Source organism: Diorhabda carinulata, chromosome 4 (assembly GCF_026250575.1).
Source record: "Diorhabda carinulata isolate Delta chromosome 4, icDioCari1.1, whole genome shotgun sequence".
NCBI classification, from domain to species: Eukaryota; Metazoa; Arthropoda; class Insecta; order Coleoptera; family Chrysomelidae; genus Diorhabda; species Diorhabda carinulata.
Window position 1 is genome coordinate 19,432,767 of NC_079463.1, and position 20,992 is coordinate 19,453,758.

Below are 20,992 nucleotides of genomic sequence, written 5' to 3' on the forward strand. Positions count from 1 at the left end.
AAACAAATTTTATTTTGTAGTTCTTGTAAAATTTCGTCCATTACTCTTTGAAATGTTGCGGGTGAATTCTTTAGTCCAAAGGGCATTCTAAGAAATTCGTAATGTCCATTATCTACACTAAACGCTGTCTTTTCTATCGATTCTTCCGACATTTGAATTTGATGAAAACCACTAGCCAAATCTAATGTTGTGAAATATTGCGCTCTTCCTAATTTGTCTAATATATCAGTAATATTTGGAATCGGGTATCTATCAGAAATGGTTTTTTCATTTAATTTCCTATAATCAATTACTAATCTCCATTTTTGTTTTCCGGATGCATCTAATTTCTTGCTGACAATCCATATAGGTGAACTCCAAGGGGAATATGATGCTCTTATTATTCCTTTTTCTAACATCTCGTTGATTTGTTTTTGTACTTCCTCTTTGTGTATGTATGGGTATCTATAAGATTTCACGTGTACTGGAATTTCATCGGTTGTCTTTATTGAATGTTTTATTTTGGATGTAAACGTTAATGAATCTCCTGGTTTTAGAAAAATATCGGAAAATTTCTTACATAATTTAATTATATTATTCTTTTCTTCTTCGTTCATATGACTAGTTCGAATTAATTTACTTATATCTATTTTATTTTTACGCCAATTATAAGTTTCGTGCCAATTATAATTTTCGTTAATTAGTTTTTTATTTTCTTTTGAATAATTAAAATTGTGAATTTCATATTGATTTATTTCAAATGGTTGAACTTTAAGGGGTTCATTCAAAGTTATAGATATTGTTTTAAATGATTCGTTTATTATCTCAACTATAGCATAACCATTTTGTGCTATTGTTAACGTTTCCGGAATATATGCTTTTCCTAATTGTGTTTTATTTATTAATATTTCTCCATTTAATACATTTACTGGTAATGACTTTAATAATTTTTCAGTCGGTCCAATGTCAAATGAGAACTTTATGTCAGTTGGTTTTCTAAATTTTATTGGAATTGAAAGGTTTTTGTTATTTTATTTTTTTTTTTAATTCAAGCTAAACCGCTTCCACCCAAGGTGATTAGCGGGGTGTATAACAATATATAACAATATACAATATTAGATTTTGTTTAGTAGATTAATGTCCTTTAGGAATCCCAACAATTTATCAACTGGGCAGTTTACACCTAAGAGTATATTTAAGTCTGTGGGTAGTCTATATTTTAGCCGGTACGTGTCGAACTTAGTGCAATTGATCAGGACATGTTTCACTGTTAAGTGTTCTTGACATGAGTCACATATAGGAGCATTGTCATTATTGAAAAGATAAGTGTGTGTAAATTTGCAATGCCCTATTCTAAGTCTGGTAATAATCATTTGTGCTCTGCGTGTTATTTTAGGATACTTCCACAGTGTCACTGTTGATTTAAATTCGCGAAGTTTGTCTTGCGATCGCTGCCAGTCTTGTTGCCAGTGGTTGTGAACTTTTTCCCGAATAAGTGTTCTCACGTCATTCACCACGCACTTTGTTATGAGTTCAGCATCAACGTTTACGATTGCGTTGCGCGCACATAGGTCCGCTTCTTCGTTGCCTCTGATGCCAATGTGAGCAGGAATCCAAATGAAATCGACAGATTTCTTGTCGTTCTGGATATTGTGAAGCAGTGATTTGATTGATTGTAATATTGGATCCTTGGGATAGAGATGTTTCAAGGAATGAATGCTACTTAAGGAATCAGTTAAAATTAGGGTTTTGGGATTTGGGAAGGAGGTAGTTACTTTGAGGGCATGAAAGATAGCATAGAGTTCTGCCGTAAATATGCTAGTGTGAGGGGAGAATTTTATGCTGTAAGATTCAGTTGCGGTCACTACTGCAGCTCCCACTCCTGCCTCCGATTTCGAAGCATCCGTGTAGACTATGTTGAAGTCAATGTAGTTATGCAGTATCCTGTTGAGTTCTGCAAAGATTTCATGGCGATTTGTATCCCTATCAAACCCGGTCAAGTTAGTATGGCAGCGAGGGGTAGAGATTGTCCACGGAGCTGGATGTTCGATAGTGGATGGAAACATTGTTGGGAGCTCTAAGTTAAATTTCTGAAGAAGATCTCTAACTCTGGCATAGAATGGCTTAGATAGATGCGGTTTTTTATCAAAAAGATCTCTATATATGTTGTTGAATGTCTTATTGTAAACTGGTTTTTCAGCATTTGTGGATATAGCAGCCGCGTAATTCAAGCTCAATATAGAGCGTCTGTAGCTTAATGATGGTTCACCAAGAAGACTTCGAATGCTGGTATTAGGGGATGTTGTAAACGAGCCTGAAGCTGTTTTTAATGCTGTATTATGGATAACATCGAGTTTGCGAAGTACAGTTTTTCTAGCAGATGCATATGCCATGGAGCCGTAGTCTATTTTAGACCTAATCAGCGTTTTATATATAAGTAGTAGCGTTGTTTGGTCAGATCCCCAATTTATATTTCCTAGACTTTTCATTATATTAAGCCGCTTCATTCATGTTTGGACTAACTTCTCTATGTGTTCTTTCCAGGTAAGCTTATGGTCAAAGATCATTCCTAGAAATTTTGCTGATGTTTTAAAGTTGATATTTTGGTTATAAAGTTTCAATTTTGGGATAGTATATGAGCGATTTCTGCTAAATACCACACCTGTTGTTTTGGTAACAGAAAACCGGATTGACGTGACCATAGTTCCAAATTTGTGATGAATTGTTGAATAAATAGAGATATTGTATTTATATGTTTTCCTTTTATGTAACCTACTAGGTCGTCTGCGAAGACTCTTGCTTTCAGTGGTTTTTTCAGATTATTGAGTATGTTGTTGATGGCAATCAGAAATAAAGTAGGGCTGATAACTGAGCATTGTGGGGTTCCATTTGCTTGGCGGTAAGCATCAGATAGTACGTCGTCAACCCGAACCTTGAATGTTCTGTTGGCAAGGAAGTTGTTAATGAAAGCTAGGCAATTTCCTGTGATATTCCATCTTCGTAGTTGCATCAGAATGTTTGGAGTCCAGCAGGTATCAAATGCTTTTGAGATATCGAAGAAAATGGCCACGCATAACTGTTTGGTGGCAAAAGCCTCGTTGATCTCACTTTCCAAATCCACAATATTGTCTAGAGTTGAGCAGTTTGGTCTAAAACCAGTTTGTTCCTTGATTAAGAGGTTAGAAGTTTCGAGATGCCACATGAGTCTTTGGTTGACAATTTTCTCTAGCAGTTTTCCCATTGAGCAAGTTAGTGATATAGGTCTGTACGAGTTGGCTTCTTGTTTGGGCTTTTTAGATTTCAAAAATGGTAGAATAATAGCTTCAGACCATAAAGAATGGAATACTTTATCTTCCCATATCTTGTTGAAAAGCTTCAGTAGATGCCGTTTTGCTGAAGATGGTAGATATTTGAGAAATATGACTGGAATATTGTCTGGACCTGGGCTCGAGTTTTTCATTTTTTCTAAGGAGCTGTCAAGTTCTTCTATAGTAATAGGAAGGTTTAAAGGGTTATCCAGTGTATCTTCAAAACTGATGGGAGTTTGTTCGATTTGAGTCTTGTAATTGAGAAAGTCGCGTGTGAAATTTGAAGTTGACGATTGTTCTTGGTAGGATTGGCCCAAAATATTGGCTATATCTATTGTGGATGAGTAGTAACGATCATTGTGTTTAATGCTACGGATAGTGCTTTTTGAACTATGTCCATTCATTTTTCTTATTTTGGTCCAGACTTGATTTATTGGAGTGGAGGAGTTATTCCAGAAACATATTCCTGCCAAGATTTTTTCTTGGATTGTTTGATCACAAGTTGTGCCTTTGCTTTGTATTTTTTCAACTCTACGCGATTTTGGAGAGTTTTGTGTTTCCTGTACTTGTTCAACGCTGCTTTTGCTTCCCTGATAGCTTTTTGGTTGGAGGTTGGAGTGAGCCGGTTACATTATCTAGTAGAACAATTAATTGGTCGTAGTCCAGAATGAAAGGTGGCGAATGATTTTCGATGAACTCTTTGCAGGATATTGTTGATTGTTTCTTGCTCGATTTATTCTTTTTTAGTATTGGTTTTGGCTTAGGGAATAATTTTTCGGGCGTTATGTTATTATCGCTATCGGGTGTGGGGGTGTCTTCCATAGGCCTTTTGTTTGTGATTTTGGGAATATCTGTTGCATCCGTTTCTGCTTCCATATTCGTTGAAGTTGCGGGCGTCTCTTGACTAAGTGAAGAGTCTTCTGTTGTTGGATAAGAAGTCAATTTTTGTGTATTGATGCTATTTGTTGACGAAGATGGTGGAAGAGTTTGGATTGGGGTTGTAAGAAGAGTTTGGGAAGTCGAAAGCGGTTGAATATTTGATGTTGAACTATATGTATTAGATTCTGATTGGCTGGAGCTATTGATACATTGTGAGGCCATATGACCATCAGCTTTGCATTTGTAGCATGTTAGTCCATCTTTTTGGAGGAATACTCGGTAGCTGGTTTGTTCGAATTCAATCAGTATGGAGTCTGGAAGCTGTTGCGTATAAGGGCTTACGTAAATCTGTCTTCTGAAGCTTAGGATGTGACTATACTCAGGTAATGTTGCACCGATTCTTAGAAACGTCATGGGAGAAACTGGATTTAGACCTAATTTTAATATTTCATCTGTTAGCAGTTGATGAGGGATGGTTGGACTTACATTGGAAAGTATGATTCTATCAGCCGGAGTTATGAGTCGACGAGCTACTAGTTTTTCGCCGTTGACGGTTATGGAGCCATAATTGTTCATGAAGTTGTCAACAACTGATTTGTTTGCCAAGTACATACAGACACGATTGTTCGAAAGCCTTGATGAAAAAATAATATTTTTTGGTTGAATGATTGATCCTAATGGGATAAGGTAATCCTGTAATTTGGCATTGTTGATAGCGGAAAAAACGATTGCTTGTTGTTTGCTTGGAAAAACAGTTTGGTTAACTGCTGATGAATAGCTTATGATGACTGTTGTAGGAGTGTCTGACTGTGTATTATTGATTGAAGACATCATTAAAATTTGATTTTATTTGGCCGGAATTTGGAATACGTCCCTGGCCGCTATTTGTAAATAGTAGCATGCGAAATTGGTTTGCTGCTTTTATAGGTGAAGTACTAATCGAATTGACTGTGTTTATGATGAGTAATTCACTAAGTTTAGATAACTTGGAGAACAATATAAGTATGGTGAACTTACAGTTTCTGAAACTACTTCTCACTGGACAGAACTGTGTTAATGGTCCGCCACTGGTGAAGACCAGATTCTTTTACTATTCACAACACCGTAAAAACTCTAGTACAAATTTACTAACGCGTATTTAATGACTTTGTAAACAAACACCGAGTTAAACAAAAGGTACGTGTTCACTCGTTGATCGACAAAATCGTACTCTCCTGTTATTTTATTGTTTATTAGTAAAATCAATATTTAATTTTATTCTCATCATGTCTTCTATACCTAATATTCCATCGAAAAAGTCATGAAAATCTATTGTATTATTATAATTAAATTCTTTAAATGCAGGGATTTTTGCCTGATGTCAAATTATTTTACTAGTTAATGATGTTCTAATTTCTACATTTAAATTATATATGTTACCGGCAATGTGTATAATCCGGTATTGTATACAATACCTAGGCAATGTATAGAATACCTAAAACGGGCAGGTAAAGTATGAAATAGAATTTATTTTACACTTTACCTAGGTATTCTATACAATGCCAAACTTGCAGCAGGTAATGTAACACTCGAACGCAATTGTGGTTATTACAAACAAATAAGTACGGTAAGCTTCATAGAACCCTGACACCCTTCCTAGAGGCGCCATTTCAAGCATTAATGGAAGTGAATCGTTTTAGCATGACCGTTCACTCGCGAGTGTACGCCGCACGCGGGTATCCTTTGCAAATAAAATTAAATCCTTTGACAAGAGACGGCACGGCGCCAAGGCGGCGCGATCAAAGTAAGTTCGTTTAGATAATGTCGGTACACCCGAACGCAATTGTGTTTAATAAAACAAAATACGAATAAAAATTATCGGAACACACAAGCTAGGTGCAAAGATAATTTTAATCAAAAATATGCGAAAGTAGGTAAATTCAAAGTAAAATTACACCACAATTCTTCATCACTCGAACTGTCAGAGTTACTACCACCCGTATTTTTAATAAGAGAGCCATTATCACGCTCTGAATCCAAAACAAAATATTTAGGTACTTATTTTCTTCTGTAATTGCGTGAACTACGTATACTTATGTTCCACATAAATGTGGAATTACCTTTTTTATTGATACTTTCTTTTAGTTTGACTTACGGCTGGAGCGTCTGTAGGTTGCTATGGAGGTAAGTACATAGGTGTAATTTATCCAGAATCTTATCAAATGTCGGATTTTTTGAGGATAAATTCAATTCGTAGTACAACAGTTCACAAACACAATCTTTCACTACGGAGGCGCTTCGATATAAAACTGTCAATTTCACTTTCGGGTGTACGCCGCACGCGGTAGCCTTTGTAAATAAAATTAAATCCTTTGACAAGAGGCGGCGCGGGCGCGGCGGGCGTGCGGGTCAGGTCAAAGGAGCCGCCGCTTGAGAAAAAGGATACCGCGGGCGGCCGGTCAGGTCAAAGGAGCCGCCACTTGAAAAAAGGATACCGCGAACGGGCGGCCTTTCAGGTCAAAGGAGCCGCCGCCGCCGCTTGAGAAAAAGGATACTGCGACACTATTTAAGCAAACAGCCGCATTTCTCCATTTCATTTCGCGACGTGCGATGATACTGTTAACACGTGTATTGAGCTATTTGCGTCATAGTTATTATTTTTGCTAATTTTCGTCAGGTAGGAAAGTAATTTAATTTATTAAAAAATGGCGGCCGAACAACGAATAGCTGAGATGAAAGAAAGATTTTATTCACAATTACAAATAAAAAGAGAAGCAGCAAATACAAAAAATCGCACGTTTATTGAAAAAAATCGTTATGAACAATTGATAGAAGAAACAAAAAATGCAAAAACGGCTGAAAAAAAGGCTTTTCGGGATTACTGGTTATTGAAGCATTATGATGTTATAACTGTTGGTCAGAAAGATAAGTTGATTTTTCCTGTGGATGCTACTACAAATAACAATATTATATACTACGTTGCTGATACTGAATTATTTCAAATACTTCACGACGCACATCATAGTATCGGCCATGGAGGACGAGACAGAATGCTGAAGGAGCTTTCTTCAAGATATAAGAATATAACTCGCCACGATGTTGAACTATTTTTGCAACTTTGCGAACCCTGCCAGCAAAAACAAAAAGGAATAAGAAAAGGGATTGTCGTGAAGCCCATACTTTCAACAGAATTTAATTCTCGCTGTCAAGTAGATTTGATAGACTATCAATCTCATCCAGACCGGGATTATAAATTCATAATGGTCTATCAGGATCATCTCACAAAGTTTGTCATATTAAGAGCCCTGAAAACAAAACGCGCTGAGGAAGTAGCGTACAATTTACTGGATATTTTTACACTGATTGGTGCACCAGCCATCTTACAATCGGACAACGGTCGAGAATTCGCAAACCGAGTGGTCAGTAATCTTAAAATATACTGGCCGAACTTAAAAATTGTGCATGGCAAGCCTAGACATTCCCAAAGTCAAGGGAGTGTCGAACGAGCTAACCAGGACATTGAAAACATGCTTACAACTTGGATGCAAGATAACGATAGCGAACGTTGGAATGATGGTCTGCGATTTGTACAACTTATGAAGAATAGGGCGTTTCACTCAGGAATCAAAAGAACACCTTATGAAGCTCTTTTTGGGTCGAAAATAAAAGTTGGCATATCTTTGCCTTTTGAGGATACTCACAACCTGGAGAGCGAAGAAGATTTAGAAAAAGTGATGAAGTCATCTTCAGAATCTGTAATAGATGCGGCTGAGACATCAGAAACTGAAACAGCTGAGACTCAACCTCTACAGGCACCAGATCAACAAAACGCTGCACTCGATAGTTTTAAGGAAGCTTCAAATGTCCAAAGTGCGCATGATGAACACATGGCTCTCCCAAATACTAAGAATGTTGTTGAGCCTACGAATGTCGAAAATCTTCCTTGTGAGGTAAATGATCAAGCGTTACATGATCCGAATTTGGTATCAGTACGAGAGGAGTCATTGAGTTGTGCACTTATATGCTGTGTTTGTTCCGAGGAGACAACAGGTGGTCATTCGTGCAGAATGTGCAATAGGCCTATTCATACTATTTGTGCTGCTCCGGAAGAAAATATTGCAGAAGGTTTTGGATCCAAAGTTGCTTGTCCTGTATGCGCAAAAAACGCCTTTTCGATAGAAAACCGCATCAGAGCCAAAGAGAATTTGATAGTACAAGCTCAGAAAATGCTTAAAACTTCTGAAAAAAAATTCCCTCCCGTATCGTTGGGTACCACTGTACGCATTCCTGTTCCAGAAGTCGATAGAAGTCGTGGTGATGCTCGCAATATACTGGCTGTAGTATTACACAAAACTGATGACGATCTATATTAACTAGGCACGAAGCAAGGCGTTGTCAAGACATTGTATTCAAGACAACAGTTCACTGTTTGCCATCAGAAATTACTGCAAGAAGAAGACGTCCCCAATCTGGAAACGACACTCCGTACAGTTGTGACTTTTCAATCTACGGGGACAGGACAGGGCTTTATGAAATGTAGCTGCAAAAAAAACTGTGACTCTAAAAAGTGTTCCTGTGTCAAAAGTAAAGCTCTGTGCTCTTCAAAGTGCCATAATAGTTTGTCGTGTAAGAATAAATAAAACCTACTTTTACCTAAAATTGTGAATGCCTATTAGACCTACTTTTTGTTATAAAGAGAATTGTTTTGTTTGTGAAGTGCAATTACAAAATTACTTATATTATGTTAAAAGATACTTGTAATGTTATGTTACAAACAAGAAGAATTTTAAGTTTCCTGTTATTTTTTTGTGATTTTAAAGTTGATAATAAAGTTTATTTCAAGTAAATACAACATGTTTTATTTGTCCGCTGTTTGATAAGTAAGTCTGTTAAGATTTATTGATATTAACCGGCTTACCTAACATTAGTTTAGTCTTAGGAATTGTATACAATACCTAGGTAAAGTATGAAATGGACGATATTCATGATATTTCATACATTGCCTGGACGCCCCAGGGATTGTATACATTACCTAGGGATTGTATACAATACCTGAATTATACACATTGCCGGTAACATATATACATTGAGGATAGTATTTCTCTACGATTGGAGGTTTTAGTATCGATTTATTACTTTCTGTGTCTATTAATAATTTTAAATTTGGTTTTTTGATTTCAATATAAGGTAATGGGTTATTTGCGGCTATATTTATTTCAATTACTTTTGATTTTTCTTCCGAGACTCTTTTCGAAAATTTTCTATCCGATCGTTATCTTCGTCGCGTTCAAACAAATGTTGAAAATCGATTATTTCTTCTTCGCTATTTTTGTAATTATTATTATATAATTCTTCGGATGTAAAATTCGGTTCGTTTCGTGATTTGAAATATTTATTATTGTTTGTATTATTATTATTATTATTATAATTGTTATTATTATTTATACGTCTACTAGGTCTGTCAGAAAAATTTCTCGATGTCGTTGACATCGGTTCTGGTCTAGGTAATCGATTTATAGGTATTTGGTTCGGGCGGAAAACATTTTTCCTAGGACCAAATACTTGCGCATTCGTTGGGTAATTTTGCCTCCTTTGTGGCATTGGATTTACGTTTATAGGTTGACTAGGGAAACTATTATTATTATTATATCTTTCATTATTATAGTTGTTATTATTATTATATCTATCATAATTATTATTATAAGGTTGTCGGTAGAAAGAATTATAATTATTATGTTGATTATTTCTATTATTTCTTGTTTGATTCATTAGGGCATTGTTTTTATTATTGTTATATTTAACTTTAGGTTCATAAAATTGACCATAAAGTTTTACGAAATTTTCAAATTCGTCGACGTAAGCCATAGCATCTTCTAGAGAGTTAGGCTTTTTTAAATACATATTGTTACGTATAACACCTGAACATCCTGCAATAAAGGTGTTCAAAGCTGTTTTCTCACAATGATTAATTTGGTATCTTTTATCAATTTCTCCTAAGTTTAAATTGTTACTGATTATTTGTATATTTTGACTTTTTAATAATTGTAATCTGTTACCGAATGCTATCAAATTTGCATTTTTAAATAGTCATGTTCTCGTTAATTCCTGCAAAATACAATCTAAATCGCGTCTATCTGCAAAACACTGAATCAACGCCTCTTTTAATTTAAACCAGGTATTTAACTCAATTCTATTTCCTACCATTAATTCGGTTTTATCTATTAATTTTTCTTGTATGCATTATAATACGTGATTATTAATGTCTTGATCGTTATAAACTGTATACGTCTCTATTAGGTTTTCACATCGATTTATAAATTTATTTAACGTATTTTTATTTCCGTCGTAAGGTTTAATGTTTTCTAACTTTAATTTGAATAAATCCCAATTTAGGATTTTTGGATTTGACGTTGCCATTTTTATATATTCTGGATTATCTTTTAAGTTTAACTCACTGAATGTATTTAATAATTTATCAAAATCGTTCATAAAATAATATATTTAAAATTATTAAATTATCTCTTCCTTATTCAAAGTTTTAATAAGGATGGATAAAAAGGAATAAAAATAATAAGGAGACTTGGCACTTACAGCTTGTCTGAAGTCCTGTCCCTCGTTGAATATGTAGGTCTAGTGCTGAGGTCCTGAAGTACTTAGCCGAAACTTTATCGCACTTTGTGTAAACTCGCGACCGCACTAATCCTATTGACTGCGCCAATTATAAATTTCGGTTTTCGAAATTTATTTTTAAAAAATTTATTTTTGAATATTTGAATGAATACAATTAATCTCAAGATCGAACTAATTATAAACATTAAATATCATCGAGTTGTTTACAAAAATCTTATTTATAGTAAAATAATGCTGGTACATGTTTATGATATTTAATACAATTATATTGTTTTATAAAATGTCCTTCAAGAATTCTTCGCATGTAACTGGTGTTGCTTTTTTCTTCACCTCGTTCACTTCTGTTTTTAGCTCCCAATTATAAGAAATCAAAAATATCATAGTAATAACTAGTTATTATTTAATCATCCAATTTATTTTAGGTAATAATGGATAACTGTGATCCTGTATATGAAGAAACATTCGAATATCTTGTATCCAATTCTGATCTTCCAAACAATAAGCTAGTTTTAACAGTAAAGAGTAAGAAAATGTTCAATTCTTTCGTTATGGGACAAGTAAGTAACTGATTTTGCTTAAGTGGAACAAACTAAAAATGAAATTTGTCAGTTACATTAATCGTGAATAAAAAACTGCCATCGTGCAAAGGGATCGCAACTATTAGTGTATGTTATACATAGTGAGTTTTATGTATTGATCGCCTCAATTATCTCGGAAACGGCTTGTACGATTTTTATAAATTTTTGTGCGCAAGGGTCTTGTGATACGGCCGATATTATAGTGGCAACTACATTGTTCTCAGATCTTTTCATTTTCCGGAAAAATAATGAACTTTGCTATTTCAAATAGATCACCCTATAAATACTTATTATTTTTCATGCAATATTCTTTATACATATAGTTTATTTCTTAATGTCTGACAGCACAGTAGCCTCATTAAATATTCAAATAGAAAAGTATCTCTTACAGAGTGAGTCTAAGAATTTTACAAGTAAATCCTAAAATTCTAATGCAAAACAAGTAGGTGTTTGTATTGGTTATCTGTACAACCCTGTTTCAGCTCAAAATACAATATGGTAATAAAACTGAACAATGCCAGCTAAATGATAAAAATTGCGGCAGTGGCGGAGATTACGATATTAGTTCATTTTGCTTATTTAATTAGATTCGGTCAACATTACAGTTGAAATAAAATTCATTCGTTTAGGCCTATTAACAAGTTACATTCTTATTAAATTAAATTAATTAAAGAAAATATAGTTTAATTTTCATAATTCAAATTTATTGACAATGAATTAATGTATATTAAGTAAAGTAAACATACCATTTATAGGAAATATAAAATTCAATCTATAGTATCATCCTCTTCGCTGGCCATACAAGATTCATAAGAAGACTCGTCGAGAGAGATCACTATCGGCTCTATATTTTGTTCTATGAGGTTATCTAAAACTCACATTTTCTCTTCCTCTTTAATTACATGTTTCACAGCATCTCTCCAGTTCTCTTCAGTTATTGTTGTCAATGAGTACTTCATGAGTTCACGAACATCTTTCATTTTAAATATTTTATTATGTCTAGCTACATAACCTTTCATTTGGGCCCATATTAACTCTATCGTATTTAATTAACAATGGTATGGCGGCAAACGAAGCACTGTTATCCCACGATTCTTGGCTATTTCATCAATAACAAACTTTTTAAATTGTAGCTTGTGATCTGAAGCAACCTTTAAAAGTTCTTTTTACAACATATCACCTTTAAATGGTATATCTTTTACGATTAACCAGTTGCTAATATCAGCTTTTCTCCAAGAATTAGTTGGAAGATTTTCTGTTAATCGCGAATGATAAGTGGCATTGTCCGTAACGATTACAGCATTATTTGGAATTAATTCGACCATTTGTCTAAACTACTCTTCAAAAACATTTGCAGTCATTTCTTCATGATAGTCTTTGGTTGATGTTGACTGAAACTCCAGTAAACCACCTTCCTTGATTGCATCTAATATGCGTTATTATTAGTCGGCGACCTTTTACTGAATGTCCTTCATTGAGCCATGTCTCATATAGATAATAGATTTGTCTTCCCTCATGTCTGTATTTTCGGATGTCTCGTAAATACTGGCGTCTCCAACATAGTATTTCTTTGTTGTCGATTAGCACTGATTTGCGACTTTGCTTCTCCCAAGTAAAATTTAATTTGTGTAATATTTTCCACAAAGTTTTTCGCCCTATGTCAGGCAAATTCTCGTCCTCCTTTACCATTCTTAGAATGATGTCAAGGGTTGGGATCTCTTTTTTAAAATATAATTCATGTACTTTTCGCCCTATTGTATTTTGCATATGTTCATTAAGGTCAAGTGGTTTTCTTCCAGTTCACTTTTTAGGTGGAGATATATTCCCATTTTTCCTCTCTTAGAAGCCTGTAAATAGTAGATTCACTAACTCCTGTCATATTGAAACATGTCGAAACTATATTTCTAACAGTAGCAGCCGGCATTTGATGTACAACAGCATCATGCACATTCAACACTACAGACTTCGTTTGTAAGCTAAGCACGCTCTTACACTTTACTGGGGTAAGACATTTTTCACAACAAATTATACAAATTTGGGCGAGACCAAGTTTCACCGTATATACCTGCAAAATTTCTAAGTAGTCATTAGGACAATCCCTAGCAGGAACCTATTGTAATGTTTCTTGGAAATGTTATTATCAACATTTCGAAAATCAGAAAGTAATTATCTGGAGAATGAATTGATAAATGGTTTGTTAATATGTCTCCCAAGAATTGACCCGCGCCAAATTCTCAAGAAATTAATGAAATATTCAGTCAGAATAGTTGCGTTACAAGATTATTTCAAAAATAATTTATTGTTTTAACTGCATGTACTCTACAAATGTATGAAGGTCAGCTAGTTGTTTTAAGTAACCGAATTTACATTTAAATCACTTTAATATACCAGATCGGATATAAAATTAAATAGTAAATAAATTCCTTAGATTCCTTAGACCTTTTCGCGTGCTGTCAGACAAAAAGAAACAGATTATAAATGCCATGATTATAGCTACATTTACAGTATCTCCTTCAAAGTTGTACATATAGATGGCTACGATGGAATGAACTCGTTTAATTTGAATATTCTTTAATAATTCATGTGCTAATACAAATCTCGTAACAAAGTTTAATGTCAGTAAGTTAGTAAAAGTATAACGCAACTGGTGCAGTAAAATATTTATCCAAATCATGGCGCAGAAAACCTACAACAACTGAAGACAAGTCTTTAAATGTTTGTGTCATGTTAGAAGTAGATCTACATTTGTTAAGTAGAAAAATTACGAATTTTATATAGTACATATAGTAAAGGCGATTACAGCAAATGCTCCAAATGTTGTCAATTTACTTCAATACAACAAGCTATGCGATGGGGATGAGTTAAAATTGAAAATTATTTGAGGCCCATACAAACTGTGGACCCACATGCACCTCAAAAACTGCTGCAGATGATCTTCTGCAACTGCAAAAAAGGGTGCGGCGCTACTTGCAGTTGTATAAGAGTAGGCTTATTCTGCAGTTCCACATGCCGCGGAGATAGTTGCCAGAATTACCAGCAGAACTGGAAGATAACAATTTTGATTTTAAAATTTAAAATAATTATATTATTAATTTTTTTATACAATAAAAATTTTTCATTTATTAAGATTGATGCTGAAAATAAAATATGCAAACAGTATTTCACTTTTCTCCAGAAATCATCTGTCCCTTTTGAGTTACTATATATAAAGTAAAATACTGTTGTCTATCATGAGGACAAAAATATAACGCTTCCTATGGTAGTCGCCGGGTGAACATATTCGATTTCCACCTCAAAGCTAAAATGTAACAATGTTTAATTGAAAAGGGGATTAAATATAATGATACCTTCTGCAATTAAAGCAGAGTTAATGCCCAACTAACATTTTTTGTTTTATAATGGTAACGTTTACGTTTCGATAACCTATTTTATAAAACGTCGGAACCTATCAATTGTTGCTCTTATAAAACCTCTATATCACTTAAATGGAGAATTCTATAAAGGTAACAGTGACCAAATATTGTCTCATATAAAACTTTTTGTTCCCATTTATTTGTAACCAAGAGGTACTTATTACTGTTATAAACCATAAATATAAAACCTTAATGTTCCTTATAAAAGCCATTATATGTTATGGGTTGATTAAATTGAGCAATGGATTTCTATTTACAATTTATATATTACTAAAACATTTTTATAAGCAATGACCAAGATTACCATGGATTTATTTCTACAAGTTTTCTAATACACACATTATTACATTCTAGGATCTATTAACCTCAAAACCATAAGTCAAATTCTTCTTTTTCTGTTGACCACAGGATTATAGTTAATAAGAGGAGCTGAGGTTATTATAACAAAAACACGAGGTATTATTTAACTTTCAATTAGAGAAACTGGCAAAAATGACATGAAAATTAAAAGAGCAACAAACCGCCACCATGTTATATAACTAAAATGCGTGGCGCCATCTACAAATTATGGTCCACACCGCACTACTTCAGCTGCTGCAAAATAATCTTATTGAATTAGGATGGAATCTGTTTTTCTTTCAACAGAACCATCATACTTAGCAAAAAAAAAACTCCTAACACTATAAACTTCGCCACCTACAGTATTTATAAACACCAAACTAAAAACGCCCACCTTCTTTATCCCTTTCTTTATCGTTGTTTGCAAGATATTTTATTTCTAGACCTTAGTTATTATTATTTTACTTCTACTCTTAAGTTGGCAGCAATGGAGTTTATTTTGATATTATTATGAAAATGTCTCATTAAATATTATAACAACTCAAAAACTCTGAAATGTTCCTGTAACGGCTTAATTCTTTTTGTCACAAAAATTGTATCGATTATTTTTATATTTTACCCTGCCCTCGTTTTGAGCACTTTAAAACTTAATTTGGGTAAAAACTTGAAATTTAAAATTAAGTCTCACGAACTTCTTTTTGCAATTAAAATGTAGAACTTTACTTTACCGAATATTTTTGAAGAAATATGACTTTTCGTTTCAGTAATATTGCTTAAATTGCGATATTATTTTTTATGTAGATACTCATGTCACTTCGAAAAAACATAAAAATAGCCGTCATTTAAAAGGACTCCATGTTTGCCAGCTCGCCCATAGTTTTGTGTGCGCCTTCAATTAATATTAAACACCTTGGAAACGTTCATAAAACTTAACTAAGTGTCTTATACTTATAATACTCTTGAGATAAAACCTATGATAGTTTGTGTTGTGTTGTGATAGTTTTATAAATTAACAAAACGGTATTTATAAAAACCTTCGGTATAAAACTAACGGTAATCGGAAAACCAACTGAAAACTATTAGTGCGCAAATGTCAAATATCAATAATTCATTCAATAATAACCCCACTTTTCAGTTGTTGTTTTTGAAAGAAGTAACCCATATTATTTTTTCTATTAAGTCTCGGCTTCATTTTTATGAATATAGATAAAGCAAAGCCTAGAATACTAACCCAAAATGCCTTTTAAAATGGTTCTAAGTAAAGAAGCTGGGAAAACGACACCGTCTTTGACGGTTGTTCCAAATTACAGTAGGTTTTAATGCAATACTTAAGGCCTTGATGTCAGTAGAACTGTCCGTCAGCTATCTCCACAATCTTTTGGAAGGGTGTATTCACAATTAAAAATAGGGTCTTCAATTAATTTTGGCTTATATTTGAGGAACCAGATCATTGCCTAATCCGCAAGTAATATTGTCTTGATGAAAGTCTAAATTTTCTGCAGTTTTTGATGATTTATCAACAATTCTGGTTTTGGCACACCTATAAAAACTGCTACTATATTTATTTTTTGCCAATTTTTCTTAGCTTGTGACATGTTTAGGAAAACAATTGTTAAAATCATAACCTGAAAAACAAAGCGGCTTCCTTCTACATTGAAAGTCGTTACTGGGCCTATAAGGTTTTATAGTAGCTGTAGAATATTTAACAAGCACCTTAAGATTTATAAAGGTTATACTGAAGTAAGTTATAATACCCCAAGAGTTAAAGTTTCATAAGAAAGTTTTTAAGAACGCTATAAAACCTTTTTAAAATATCGGAAGTAATTAACACAAAAGGTTTTATAAATAAAGTAACCAAAACGTTATGGTTGCAACATTATTAAACTTGAGGTTTTTTGGTATTTATTGGATGTCTTATAAAAATTGTATCACCAATGGTTTTCCTATAAAACTATAAACACTATTATAAAAGTTAATGTAACTTAATTTCATTTTTAGTTTGTTGACTATACCGATGTAAATCATTTTTATGTTAAATTAGCCAAAGTTATTTGGAAATTTACTAGCTCAGGTGGTTCCGAATCTTGGCAAATTCACATTTTTTTAGATTGATAATGGTGTCAAACTGACATGCCATTTTTTATCTAATCTACCAGTACTACTACTTTTAAAAATTGAAATAAGTTCTTTCACAGGCTCCCTTTATTTTAACATTTTTAATATGAAAGCAGATCAGTACAAATTAATAAATCGGTAACCGGGCGGTTACCGTTATGTAAACGATTCTGTTCCAACCGTTTCCGGGACGGTCTTTTCGATACTTGTTTGATAGCAAGTACTGTTACAAGAACCGTGCATAGCCTGATATTGCGCAGAAAATATCTATAAACACTTCCAATAACCGTTCTAAGAACGGCTGGAACAAACCTAAAGTTTAAAATTATTGATACATACATAATTCCTAATAATGCGCATTTTTTTATTACCTATCTATAACGTTAATAATAACAATTTTTTTCAATAATTATATATACATTCTGTACAATATTTATAAAACATAAATAGCATGAAACCTATAGAAAATAGATTTTTAGACCTTTGAATTTTTGTTGTCACGAACATCCTAAGATAAATAGGTTTTGAGACAAGTTTTAGGTTGTTAAAACAAAGGTTTTTACAAGTTTATAGCCGATTATCTCTCATTCCATTCCGAGTTTCTTGTCCTCATTTGACTAATTTGCCCGGACTATAAATATGCTGCCTACTATTACTACACCACTACACAGTCTGTTGTATAATAAACAGCGTGCTCAGAATATTACCAACGTTCCAGAAATTCTAGATTAGTTCCGGAAAACAGTTAATGGTGATAGATTTTCCTATTACTAAACCAAGTCTTAGAGTCCTTTTCCTTTTGTTTAGGAAACAATAATGTTACTTTGTAAATGATAGTTATCAATAGAAGTTTTTAAATGATAGTTGTCAATAGAACAATACATTAATTCTATGTTTGCGATGCCTTTTTATGTCAAAATGAGACTTTTCAGCCATATTATATTACCAGCTTAGGAATAAATCCTTCTTAATTCTTAAATTACTTTTGTTTTTTAGGTGATAATAAATTTGAATAATTTCCAAGGCCTAAATGAACCCTTTAAAGAATGGTATGAGTTGTCACATGCAGAAGAGTCAGACTAACGATGTTTGATATGTACTGTTTCTTAAGTGTACTTGTAATGTAATGGAATATATATTAACCTATATAGTTTTTTAGATACATATTTGTTACTAAGCAACTGAATAAAATTTCTAAATTTTCAATTTTTTGTAGTGAATGTTCAAATACTCAAAATTGGAAGGCGACATATCATATGTGCAAATTTATCGAAATAATAAACATAAATGGAACATTTGTGTTTTCTGATGAATGAAATTATTTTCAAAATGTTCAATAAGAACATCCATATAATTACAGTTCAGGAGATTGTGTCTTGTTCTTTCCTTAAATGGTGCTTCTGTTAGATCTAGTATTATTTTACCGAGTTGATACAACCCAACGATTATAGACACAAAGGTTTGATCAGCTCTCCAAATCTGTTGGCAAAATCATGTACAAGGTCAAATCGAATGTTACGTCACTATATGTGCTCGGCGGAGAGTGCTCCCATGGCTTATACACTAGAATCTCGCTAATCTAAACTAAATGGGACCGGGGCCGGTTGGAATTAACCGAACAATCGTTTTCAGAGGAAAAAGATTCTGATTAAACGTTGTTTTTATACATATTTATAAATAACAAAACGTTTGGGAATGGGAAAAAAATAATTCTTCGCATTCCAAAAACATGCAGAGGAATGAATTGGAGAAGCGGGACAATGGAAAGAATTAACAAAACGTGGTATCTAAACAAGTATTTCTGACGATAGACGATGAGGTAAGTCATCGATGGTGCGTTCCTCCTTTCTTCCGCTCGGCCATTTTTTTAGAGCTGGTTTATCTTGCGCAAGTTTTTATTGCAGTGTTCGAGTGTTGACTAAGACTACATATCTTTGTACGTATTCTTCGTCTGTGATTAACGTTCTAAGTTATTAAACATAATAGCTACCGGTACCAAACGTAAACGTACCACTTATTTTACTAGGGAAATGATAGTGCAGTAGTTTCCCGTTAATTTCTGCACCGCTGTACAGGGATCGGTGAGGTGATTGTGCCTATTAAATAATGAGACTGTGCGCCTAGGGGGTGCCCTAGACGGGTGGGGTAAAACATAAGTAGTGCGTTGGGTATCTAGATATCTTGTCTATGCACGTCCCAAAACACGTTTTAATCACTATAATAGTATTTGTGCAGTGGTTTGAAACGAACGTGTTTATGTTTCGTGCCGAAAACCATGTGTGACGAAAAACAGAAGCAACGTTTCAATCTCAAATTTCTCGTTAAATTAAAAAAAAACTCCGACAGAGTGCTATAAATTGTTGCAAGAGGCCTATGGGGACAATGAGCTTCCACAACATTTTTTAGTCAGAGTCAAGTGGCCCGGGGATCTGAATCAACTATGCTCCACATTTTCATGATTACATTTTGTTAGCTGCTAGATTACCATCTGCGATGACGTTTTAGAGTTAAGATTTGGTCTAGCATCAGGGCCTGTGCACTGGAATAGGAAAAGTTAAGGACGATTTTCAACGTCATCTCTGTTACTGGCTCACACCTAAAAGCTTACTTTTTGGTGTTTTATTTTTGAATGTTTGTCAATCTGAATGCTGAAACTAAGTTGCAATCATACATCGAGAAACAACCAAGATTATTGAATGAACAACGTGTATAAAATCTTTGCAAAGGTGTTTGATATTGTTTGTTTATTAGCTATTTGCATTTTTATGCATTTAAAAGTTATTATTTGTTGCGAATTGTGCTGTCGTGTTTACTTACTCAATATGAGTAAACCAGTAAAGGCCTGCTGTGTACCAGGATGCACGAATAAGCAAGCGATAAGGTGAGAGTAATATTTACTATTTATCAACATAAAAATATTTAAATTGAAATCAAGTTCATATCTATAATGATTTTATTCTTATTTTACTTTTTAATAGACATTCCATTCCCACGAATGAAGGCAGAATGAAGACGTTTGCAGAATTTGGTTGCAAAGAATAAATAACCCCAAGTTAATGCTTGCAGATACAGTATTATCATCACATAGAATATGTGATATTCATTTTGAACCAATTTGTAGAAATCCCAATGGCACGTTAAAAAAACTTTCACTGCCAACTCTACATTTACCTGGTAAGAACTTATATTTACTGTGACAATAAACCTCTTATGAATCCTAGTGAAAAGTTATTCAGAGGAAAAGAATTGCTATTTCCTCCAATAGTGAATGTCCCAATTTATAAACCATTCAATAGAAGCTCAGAATATACAGGATTAGATGTTGTCACTCCTTATATAGCAGGTTCAGTAGCGAAGAAATTATTTAAAAGTCTCAAATTGCCACTTGTGTAAAAATATAATATTGTCAAACGAATTAATTAAGGCAAATTCATTAATATATTCTAGGGAACATAAAAAAAATGTTTTATGTGCGCAAAATTCTGTGATATTTTTAAAAGTTTATCTGATAAAATCTTCGAAAGATTGTCCCAGTTAATCAATTCGCTAGGCATAAAGAAACAAATATTTCGTTTGGAGGATTTGACAGACATTTCCTCAATATTTTGTTCAGATCATAAGGATTATGTAAATATGTTTGTAAATATTAGTTTTAACATATGCATCTTTCATTACATAGGTATTATTAATAAAATTTTGAAGGGCAAAGATCAACAATATAAAGACTTGTGATGATGTGATGAATATGGCATATGTTAAATATAGGGAAAGC

General features: G+C 33.5%; 1 protein-coding gene across 4 annotated transcripts in view; it reads left to right on the forward strand.

The window, feature by feature from the left end:
- LOC130892712 (extended synaptotagmin-2-like) overlaps positions 1 to 18,426 on the forward strand; it is a 117,812-nt gene extending 99,386 nt beyond the window's left edge. For all 4 annotated transcript variants that reach the window (XM_057798276.1, XM_057798277.1, XM_057798274.1 and 1 more), the window contains 2 exons: positions 11,198 to 11,332; positions 18,217 to 18,426. In XM_057798276.1, the coding sequence (XP_057654259.1) occupies positions 11,198 to 11,332; positions 18,217 to 18,303 (222 nt within the window). In that variant the 3' untranslated portion in view covers positions 18,304 to 18,426. The remainder of the gene's footprint in view (positions 1 to 11,197; positions 11,333 to 18,216) is intronic.
- Positions 18,427 to 20,992: the final 2,566 nt, after the last annotated feature.